This window comes from Paramisgurnus dabryanus, chromosome 10, assembly GCF_030506205.2.
Source record: "Paramisgurnus dabryanus chromosome 10, PD_genome_1.1, whole genome shotgun sequence".
Lineage (NCBI taxonomy): Eukaryota > Metazoa > Chordata > Actinopteri > Cypriniformes > Cobitidae > Paramisgurnus > Paramisgurnus dabryanus.
This window is the reverse complement of record NC_133346.1, coordinates 17,446,751-17,457,607: the sequence shown is the minus strand read 5'-3', so window position 1 is coordinate 17,457,607 and position 10,857 is coordinate 17,446,751. Positions and strand designations below refer to the sequence as shown.

The 10,857-nt window shown below is 37.4% G+C and overlaps 1 protein-coding gene across 5 annotated transcripts; it reads right to left on the bottom strand.

Moving 5' to 3' along the window:
- Positions 1-5,295: 5,295 nt before the first annotated feature.
- plpp5 (phospholipid phosphatase 5) lies at positions 5,296-10,605 on the bottom strand. 5 transcript variants are annotated; one of them, XM_065290516.2, is made up of 8 exons: positions 10,359-10,605; positions 9,854-9,966; positions 9,546-9,654; positions 9,339-9,429; positions 7,475-7,538; positions 6,394-6,518; positions 6,087-6,257; positions 5,296-5,887 (listed from the first exon to the last, which is right to left on the bottom strand). In XM_065290516.2, exons 1-8 carry the CDS (start codon positions 10,506-10,508, stop codon positions 5,718-5,720), a joined length of 993 nt encoding a protein of 330 aa, XP_065146588.1. In that variant the 5' UTR covers positions 10,509-10,605; the 3' UTR covers positions 5,296-5,717. The 5 variants fall into 5 exon arrangements, with proteins under 5 accessions (XP_065146588.1, XP_065146592.1, XP_065146591.1 ...); XM_065290520.1 differs by having other exon boundaries at positions 10,421-10,558; XM_065290519.1 differs by having other exon boundaries at positions 10,355-10,479.
- Between the last annotated feature and the right edge of the window lie 252 nt (positions 10,606-10,857).

Sequence of the window (10,857 nt, the reverse complement as noted above, 5' to 3'; positions counted from 1 at the left end):
CCCTGTGCCGCTTGCGCCTGTGCTCTGGACATTTCTCGTCAAGATTGTCCAGTAAGTTTAGAGACCCAGGAAGTTCAAGACTTCCAGAAGTCCAAGACTTGTTGTTGGGCTCTGGCGGTATGGTCAGAGACCCCAGAAGTCCAAGACTTGCAGAACGGCAAGCGGCCCTGTCCCGCTTGCGCGTATGCTCTGGACATTTCTTATCAAGATTGGCCAGTAAGTTCAGAAACCCAGGAAGTTCAAGACTTCCAGAAGTCCAAGACTTCTCGTTGTGCTTAGCCGGTAGGGTCACAGTCACTGGAAGTTCAAAACTTCCAGGATGGCATGTGGCCCTGTCGTCAAGATTGACCAGTCAGTTCAGAAACCCAGGAAGTTCAAGACTTCCAGAAGTCCAAGACTTCTTGTTGGGCTCTGTCGGTAGGGTCGGAGACCCCAGAAGTCCAAGACTTGCAGAACAGCAAGCAGCCATGTCCCGCTTGCGCGTATGCTCTGGACATTTCTCATCTAGATTGGCAAATAAGTTCAGAGACCCAGGAAGTCAAGACTTCCAGAAGTCCAAGACTTCTTGTTGGGTTCTGCTGGTAGGGTCGGAGACCCGAGAAGTCCAAGACTTGCAGAACGGCAAGAGGCCCTGTCCCGCTTGACCGTATGCTCTGGACATTTCTCGTCAAGATTGGCCAGTAAGTTCATAGACCCAGGAAGTTCAAGACTTCCAGAAGTCCAAGACTTCTCGTTGTGCTTAGCCGGTAGGGTCACAGTCACTGGAAGTTCAAAACTTCCAGGATGGCATGTGGCCCTGTCGTCAAGATTGGCCAGTCAGTTTAGAAACCCAGGAAGTTCAAGACTTCCAGAAGTCCAAGACTTCTTGTTGGGCTCTGTCGGTAGGGTCGTAGACCCCAGAAGTCCAAGACTTGCAGAGGGGTTTTGAAACAAGGTATTTAAATATTTTCATTATAAATAACTAAAGGACCCTGCCCTGTGAGCCACCAACCCACATTACAGGGCATGACCCTACTTCTAATCATATTAGTTATAAAAAACTTGTTGGCCTTTACATCTGTTTTAACATATTAACATGATGCATAATAATCTTTATTAAAAATATATCTATTGATTATAATGTTAGAAAAATTGGTCTTTAAATTAGATGCTTAGGGGTTTTAAAAGTAGGGCCATTTATGTCTTTATGCTAGTCCCAAACCTTGACCCACCCGGTAAAGAGTGCCCCCAGATTGTGGGTTTAAAGTGATAGTCCTGCACAGAGCACTGCACCCAAAGTAAGGAAACAAGCAAATCTAATAACAAGGACCTTTGAGCGACCTCAAGTTTTGAGACGATTAAAGTAAATTTGTATTTAATATATATTTTGGTTCAGTTTATATATAAAATAAAAAAATAATATATGTATGTGTGTAATGCTTTAGCACTACTAATCATATTTGGTAGCGTTTCGTTTCTAAAAATGTTTGGCTTTACGTCTACCATTTTTGGTATCATATAATATCAACGAAAGAATATCTTAATGCTTCATAAGGTATACATGTTTCCCCTTCTACCTGTCTTACAGTGTTTCTCATCAGAGTGTTTTAAGATTTACCGTTCTTACCCTCACCACAGAATAAGTCATGTGCAGAGATGTAACTTATACAGAAGTGTCTGACCAGTAGACACAGCATCCAGTGGGCAAAGATTTTAACCTGAGGCAGATGACACAAAGATGCACTTCCTCAAAAAACACTTAAGTGACCACCAAATAATAATAATAATAATAGGTCTACTCACTCTGAGCGAGGACACCGACTGTAGCCTGTAGAGCGAGAGGTTGAAGCAGCAGCTGGTTAGAGGGGTGGAGATCAGGGCATGTAGGAGGAACCTGCAAAATACATTCAATGTAGTTCACAAAAGTTTACTTCCATAGTATTATTTTTCCTACTATAGAAATGAATGGGGTCCACGAATGGTTTGGTTACAAACATTTCTCAAAATATCGTCCTTTGTGTTCATCAAAAACAACATAATTCATACAGGTTTGTAACAACATGAGGCTGAGTAAATGATGGAAGAATTTTCATTTTTGGGTGAATTATCCCTTTAATGCATTTCAGGCTCAAAAACAAAATCAGGTTAGTCTACACCTGCACATTTTAACATTTACTGAAGATTTGGTAAGAAATAAAGAGAGCTGTAATGGATATAATACCTCTCATTGTCCAGCTGCATGTTTTGAGATGTGCCCTTCCGATCAGCCTCCCGCTCCTGAAGTTTGTCAAATAGACCTTTAAATTAAAACACAAACCAAATGAGCTCAACTATCATTCTTCACCATACTGTATAAGTGGATGAATGGCAATACTGCATGTCCATGTGACACTTAAGACTTTCAGATGACATCTAATGCAACAGGCATTTGGTATCGACAACTGTGTCCTGCAAAAATCAGACAAGACAAAGGACATGAAGTACAACAGAAATTCATTTACATGAGTTTGTCATTTAAAAACATGCCATCAAGTGTTTTTACTATCTGTAAAAAATATTTAACTCACAGAAGAAAACAAGAAGACAAAATATGGCAATTTTATCATAAATATTGTACAGTGGGTTGACGTGGCTGGCTTGTTTTGAAAATAATTATCTTTACGGGTTTGATTCCAAAATAGTTTTTGGACGTTTTAAAACAAGGTATTTAAATGTTTCATGGTAAATTACTATACCCGTGAGCCACCCACCTATCAACAATTCAACATCAAAGAGCAGGACTCTATATCTAATCGAATTTTTAGCATTTCTATTTACACAACATGTAATAATCATTATTTAATAAACATGTCAAGTATTATATTAGCTAAAGCAATGTTATCAAATGGTGTTTACTGTTACCATATTACTACATCCCAAAGTAGGACCCAACATTTAATCGCAGTTTTTTGTTATTTATTTATACTGTTTTGTGTTCATTTACTTGACGCAGAATATTTCTGATTTATAAAAGCAAGTCAATTTATTATCATAAGCGCAAAAGTTGATGTTTAAAAACAAAATGTTTAAAATGTTTACCGTAGGTGTTTCAAAAGTAGGGCAAATCCTACCTAGTCAGCGAAAGCTACTTCTCTTCCCTACTGAAAAATTTGGTTTAAGCTGGATTGCAAGCTTTGCCAGGCTAGGAGGACCAGCTTAAACCGGCTACTGCCACCTTAACCCGCTACTGCCACCCTAAACCCGCTAAAACCAGTTTATGCCGGTTTTAGCTGGATTTTTATGTAGGGTTAAACGAGGCCCTGGGTTGAAAAATTGCCTTAAGGGCACAGTCTTATACAATGTGGGCTAGTTTTTAAATAATTGTCTATGCGGACGTTTGTTTGATTTTAAAAATTATTTTGGACGTTTAAATGTATTTCAGTATACCATTGTAAATAACGTTTTGTTAAGCGATTCGTTTCCAAAACAATTTACACGACGCATAACATACATCCCTGTATCTCTACTAAAAAAACACATTAATTATTATAATTATGAATGAAAGCGGTTAGCGTTTACACAAGTTTTTTTTCCAATGCTTCATAGGGGTGGTTTCCCGTACAGGGATTATCCTAAACCATAACTAGGCCTTAGTTTAATTAGGATATATAACTAGTTTTAACAAACATGCCTTACTAAATACATTACTTCTGTGCATTTTGAAAAACTGATGTGTTTTAAGATGTGTCAGTGCAAGTTGTTTTTTCAGTTTGGACAGCACTTACATAAGGTTTAAGATGCTTCCTCTCCTACCTGTCCTGAACTCTCCTCAACAGAGTGTTTTGAGGTTGACCGTTCTCTTCCTAAGCTTTCCACAGAATAACTCAACAACATTGTGGAACCGCGGTTTATATAGCCCGAGAGCTGGCGTTCTATGGTTGTCATGGATTCCATATTAGGTCATAAAAGGAATCGCGTCTGTAAAAAAAATAAAAACAGATCGCCTCTGTGTCACGTGTCGGTTACGGTATTTAAACATGATAAACGTGACAGCACCGGACAGCTCCAGACAGCAAACAAACAGACAAAACGCATTTCTAGCATTAGGACGTTTATTACGGATAGATGTACAATAACCAAGATGTGTGTACGATATTTGACGGAAGTTTAATTTATTTACAGTTTTAAAAAAATTGTAGTTGAAAAACATATTTAACATCCGGTGTGATGGACATAAAATATTACTTTTGGATATATCTAACTGGCATTTTTGTCTCATCAATTTATTTATCTTTATTGTTCATAAGTCTGTTATTTGTTATCCTTTTAAGTGATGGTAAAGTTAAGTTTCATTACTTAAATCACATATATTTTTATATAATCTTAACACTCTAGTAAATTACTGCGTTTTTTAACTGGATGTTTTTCTTGTGTTTATTTTTATGTTGTACAATCGTTTAGTAATATTAAAATAAATGGTTTTATAATAAAATAAATAAATAAACAAATAAATAAATGTGTTTTATATCATAGTTCATTTTGTAATAAATACATTAAAGCTAATCAGCGTATTCACGTGTTGCCTTAACCACATATAAGGGTTTTTGCATTTGATTTATTTCGTTAAAAATAAATTAAAATAAGAATAGCCAGGACTGCACGTATTGGTTAGACTGAATTTCGACCTCAAGTACTGTGCTGCTGTTCCATTTGCAATATAACCGGGCTTGCGTCCTCCTGTCCTCGGGAGTTCGTTCTTCCGAGTCAAGTTGCAAGTCCGAACTTGGCATTGAGAAACTGCCAATGTTTACTGTTAATTGTAAATTGTTGTAATGTATGATTTGCGATATAATATAATGCTCAGTTAACGTAAATAAATACGGCTTGATGACGTATGAAGCCTGCATATGCGACCTCCGGAGGCTGCAGCCTTGTTTGAGAAACCGCCATGTAATCTTCATTTTCATTGTGTTACGTCACATAATATATTTTTTCTCACTTGATTTATTTAAAAATTCAAAAATGGTAAATAAATAAAAAATTATTGCAAAAAGAAACAAAAATATATATTTTACTGTTGCCTGTTTCTGGGTTTTACACACCCCATAGACACTAAAGTTAGTTGCACCTCTTCCATTTTTGTGCTGTTCTCCCTTAAATTTCCTGTCCAACATCAAACGTCCAACGTATTTCAAACATTTAAAAAGTTTAAATAAAAAATTTCATAAGAAACAAACGTATTTTATTAAACTCATGTGACTGGTAGTTTACCCCACTATACCATTTTTATGGTTCATTTTGGTAAACACTAAAACTTAATAAAATAAACAAATCACATTTATAAATCATCACAAACTTTATTGACAAAGATACTCGGAGAAGTTTTACTTTCTGTGTCTTAACTGAAGAGTCTATAAATATGTATTATAAAATAGACCGAGAAACTGTTTTAACATACACTGAGGTCTTTCGGCAAGATATTTCACATATTAACTTCAAAAAGCTTGATCCGATACAAATTATTCAAGACATTCAAAAAAGACATCTATAATACACAAAACATTTACTGTGAATACCCGCAACAGTTCAGGAAGTCTAAACCAAGTACCCATAGTTTGACAGGCGGCCCACATACACAAAATAGACATAAATGGCAGCATCTGGCTTTAGGAAGCATATGCATCTCAAGTCTGATGGAAAGGTAAACTTTTACACAGTATTAAGTTGTTGGTCCGGGTGAGGTCCAGCAGAATAAGTCCCTAAAGAGGTAAAAGATAGCCTTGGTTGGTCTGCTTGCGTTCTTGTGCAGGGGTCACTGGCTCTCTGAGTCGAAGGGGTCTGTGGCAGTCGGAGTCATTCAGAGCTGGATAATGTTGTCGGTAACATAAGTAGGAGAAGACTAAACCTAGAAGAGACCCCACCAACACATCTGAAAGAGATAGCGAAAGGAGAAATGTTAAATACACTACATATTAATAGGCATTGATGAATGATGATGTCACAGGTTTCTCAACCAGTAGTGGCTTGTTGACTTGATTTTGTAAAATCTTATTCATCATTTACATGATATGTACACTGATGAGACGTTTGATAATCTGTGTTAACTTATCAAAGAAAAGGTGTCTTACCTTGCCAGTGATGTTTGTAGTCACATGTCCTGGAGAGGGCGATCATAATTGCACATAGTAGGGGCGTGAGGAAGGCACACAACCTCCAGGCTCTCCCCCGGCCTAAAGGGCTAAAACAATGCAGCTTTCCAGCTACATACAAGGCAGTAAAGCCCAGACCAGCAAAAGCAACTACAAGAAAACATAAAATGGTTGCAGCAGTATTAGATGCCAGGATTTGTTTAATCCACGTAAAGATGTGTGTGCTATCCAAATAATCTTTTGAATGTGAATGGAGATATTAAATAAGCACAGAAACTGTATTTACAAGATGAGTGTCCACTAGGAAAACTTTTTCTGCCCTCCATTATTACATCCGGGTCTCCGGTACAGTGAAGCTCCGTGTTCATTTGGCCATCCGGAAAACAGCGGTAGAGGAAATCAGGTCGTGGCCTGGCAGAGACAAAGAAATAAAGGGAACAAAAAATTCAATAGGATCAAAAGACTAGGTCTTGCCTCTCTGTGCCTTTCAACAAGCGCAGTCCAAGCTGAAATTATCAGTGAGAATCAGTACTTAGGGAGTAAAACAGGCTTTTATCGAAGAATATCTTACATTAAAGCCCATCTGAAGATCTCATTACAGTATGCACAAATAAATGTTAAATGGATGGAGGATGAATAATTGAAAAGTGACTGAAGAATAAACAACATTTGCATTTCCTGAAAGAAAATGCTTGGAGGCAGCAGATAGAAATAGCCAGGTCAATGCAATGTTATTCCAACAACATTAGTAAACTACCTGGTGTAAAAAAAAATGAAGGAGCGCTGAACTGATGATGGTCTTGAATCAATACATTGCCATTTATATAGTGATGATTATACAGTATAATGTTTTTATCACAGTCTGTCTAACTCCCTGTGCTTCTCTCTTTAAAAACGAGTGGACTCATATTACAGTCTTCTTTTTTAGTTCTGCTTCCCCGGTTGTCAAAACAAAATGGTAAAATGTACCTAACGCTACATTTTCTTGTAGAAATGAACGGTTGCTTTGGTTAACCACTAAGCATGGACTGAATCAACCGGGAAAGAATAAAAGCTTATTTTGGCATTTTAATGAGATACATTTGCCCAAAAATATGCACAGCAATGTAAAGACGATTTACTTCGTCGCACATAGACAACTTTCTACAGTTTCATTTAAATTACACATTTGCTTACCAAATTTTTACTTTCCATTACAAGAATGCACACACTGCCGGACGGCAGAAACGTACAAATACCATCTTGTGCAATGTGCATCTGGCCAATTACACTGAATACTTTAATGGTATCTATTGATGTGACAATGTGATGGACAAAACTACACTTATTTAAATGCAGAGAATAAGTAAGGGGATGTTTCTACTTACCTTCCCACGGCTAACTTGATTGCATTAGTGAAAACTCCATTTAACACCAGGGTCAAAGTTGCAGCTAAATCATTCAGGAGACAGAGATTTTTATTAGCAAGCAATAACTTAAAGGGGACATTTCATAAGACATTTTAAAGATGTAAAATAAATTGTACCCAGAGTACGTATGTGAAGTTCTAGCTCAAAATATCATATAGATATTTTATTATAACATGTTAAAATTGCCACTTTGTAGGTGTGAGTGTTTTTGGGTGTGACCTTTAAAATGCAAATGAGTTGATCTCTGCACTAAATGGCAGTGTTGTGGTTGGAAAGTGCAGATTAAGGGGTGGTATTATCCCCTTCTGACATCACAAGGGGAGCCAAATTTCAATGAGCTATTTTTTCACATGATTGTGGTGAATGGTTTCCAAAACAAAATTACTGGGTTGTTTTTTTTCACATGTTCTAGGTTGATAGAAGCACTGGGGACCCAATTATAGCACTTAAACATGGAAATTTTTGATTCTGATTTTCATGATATGTCATCTTTAAACAAGATAAAAGACTGTCATTTCATTACAGCAAGTAATAAAACAAACACAGACTGTCATCAGCACAGCCTCTGTATATTTGGTTCATAAGTGATCATGGCGCAATCGTTTGTCCTAAGCAACTAATGATTCAAGTAAACCAAACAACTTTTGCTGGTTCCCTCCATGATCAAACACAAACAAACTTTCAAAAAACAAACAGCAGAATAGATGCCGGTAAATTTGTAACCATGTAGTACACTGTAAAAAAAAGATTTGTTGGTTCAACTTAAAGTTAGTTACCTGATTGCCCAAAAATTGTGGGTTAATTAAACTTAAAAATGTTAGTTAACTTAAAAAAGTTGCGTAAAAATTGTCAACTTATATTATTAAGTAGAATTAACTACAAATCTTACAGCAACCCGGTATTTTAAGGTGAACCACATTTTTTTTTACAGTGAATAGACTTATAAAAGTTCTATATAAAGTCCATTTAGACTATTTAAAAGGGACATAGGGACTTTTTCCCTGTTTAAGTGCTATAATACGGTTCCCCAAGTGCTTCTTTCAATCTAGAAAATGTGTAAAAGAACAACCTAGTAATTTAGTTTTGGTAAACCATTCTCTGCAAGCATGTGAAAAAATATGCAATTGAAATCTGGCTCCCCTTGTGATGTCAGAAGCGGATAATACTGCCCCTTAAAATGCACTATTCAACCACCCCAATGCCATTTAGTTCAGAGATCACTTCATTCACATTTAAAAGGACACACCTCCCAAAAAACATTCACATTTTTGCTCGCACCTACAAAGTGGAATTTTAACATGCTTCACATACGCACTCTGGGGACACCAAAGATATTTTACATCTTTAAACAGTCTTGTGAAATGTCCCATTTAAAGGTAAAAAAAAACAATGACTCCATTAGGGCGTGTTCATGTATTCTCATATTTGGTTCAGTTAAACAAACTCTGGTGCGATGGCTCAGTTGATGCGGTTCATTTGACTAAATGTGAATGCTGCCACCCGAACTTTGGTTCGCACAAGTAAACAGAGACCGCTGAAAAGGTGGGTCTTGGTAAGCTTTCCACCGAGCTTTGGTGCGGTTCGAAGCACTTGGACCAGAGACAGGGCAATGAACCAAAATCAGGAGATAATGTTTTACAGCGGTATGAGTCAAGTATGCAAAATAAAACAAACATGGAGAAACAAAGAGGTTAAGATCCTTCAGGAACCAAAAATGTTTTTTTTTAAGGCATCACTGTGAAGAACCATTTGTAGCACCTTCATTTTTAGGAGGGTACCCATAACTGTCTCCACATTTCTGTAGTAAACAAACACCACTTACCCAAAGATGCTTCTTTAACATCACCCTTTCCACCTTGTTTCAAGAAGGCAAAGAAGAAAATAACAGCTAACGGTGTGCAAAGGGCGATAGTCTGTGTAAAGAAGTAAATACGTGAAATATGGTCAACTTAGATATCATAATGCACCATGCATATAGTTGAATTTTATATCCATGTTTTCAGGATGAGTCATCATAAGCTGCACTTACAAACATTAGGCGGGTGGGAACGCGGTCCTTTTTGACAGGGTGGAACTTATATAGCCAGAGTTCTTCAGGTTGGATCTCTCGGCTAAATGGAGGCAGGTTCTCGGTTAGGCTGTAAGGACATGCAAAAGAACTTTTTTAATACGACAAACCGAGGCACAGCTGAAAATATGAACCTGCTCGCTCACCAAGCCACAACAAAGCACTGGCAGAACAGGTTATGGATGAGGTGGTTATGATTTAAACCCCAAAAGCTTATTTTATACATACTAAGAGTCACGTGTATGCCTTTGGCTGGAAAGTTTACTCACACAAACACAGCTAGAAGCAGCAGCCTTACGATAACTTCACAAATGAAGCCATTATCAAAATTCTTCCTCATCTTTGGTGCAGGTTTGTCATTGACAACAGCTCCACCCAAAACCTAAAAGAAAAAGAAGTGATGACTACACTAAAAAAAACAAATATTACTTTGAACAGATACAGCTAGAAACAATTTCACCATCACTTTAGTAACACCAACAGCCTGCCCTGCCACCAGCATGATACGAAAAGATGAGTAATGATCACTTTCAGCTGGTTAACGTTAGTTAATAACCCAACATCAGAAGGAAGAAGCCACGAGTTAATTCAAACGTAGACTGAAAATGAAACTCATTTCCTGCAGAACGGAAGTAGTATCGATAGTAACGAAGTGAAAAAAACCACAGCAACTGTGAGTCACGGGAAAGATATTGATTGATGGGTCGATTATCGGTGCGATATCGGCCGTCACCAGGTGCGCGGCATCTGTAATATGGATATTTTCTTACGAACATTTCCGCAAACACGGCATCGCGCATCCTCCTTCTTTTGTCTGGAGTGAGTTGAATACAGACCTTCCGATTGTTTCTTTCTCCGTTTACACCGTCGCTTTATCGGCTGTTGAACGCAGCCACCGGAGCAGAATTGCGTGATGTCTATCATATATAATTGACATGTCCAGCAGCAGCTAACCGCGGCACATTTCAGCGATGAAAAGCTCTGACATTTACACGTCACCCAAGCGCTGTCCAAATCGTTCGTTTGGAGTGATTCATTTTGATCGCTCGGTCGAACCGATTCGCAGCTGATTTGCAGAGCGCTTGCGAATCACTCATTGTGTAAAATCTTTAGATATAAAATATAAATATAAAATACTAAGGAAATAATCCATGATTGAACAAAAATAAAAGTAGTAAACTAGATTTTTTTTTTTACTGAAAACCATGCTATAAGTTAGGTTTTATGGTCCATCAAAAGCATATAATTAATGTGTACACAACATTTATAATAA

Coding starts and splice junctions, on each gene's coding strand:
- plpp5 (XM_065290516.2), bottom strand. CDS start 10,508: ATGATAGACATCACGCAATTCTGCTCCGGTGGCTGCGTTCAACAGCCG. Junction 6,258..6,393: donor TCCTAGTGGACACTCATCTT/GTAAATACAGTT, acceptor GTTTTCTTGTAG/TTGCTTTTGCTGGTCTGGGC. Junction 5,888..6,086: donor CTACAAACATCACTGGCAAG/GTAAGACACCTT, acceptor TATCTCTTTCAG/ATGTGTTGGTGGGGTCTCTT.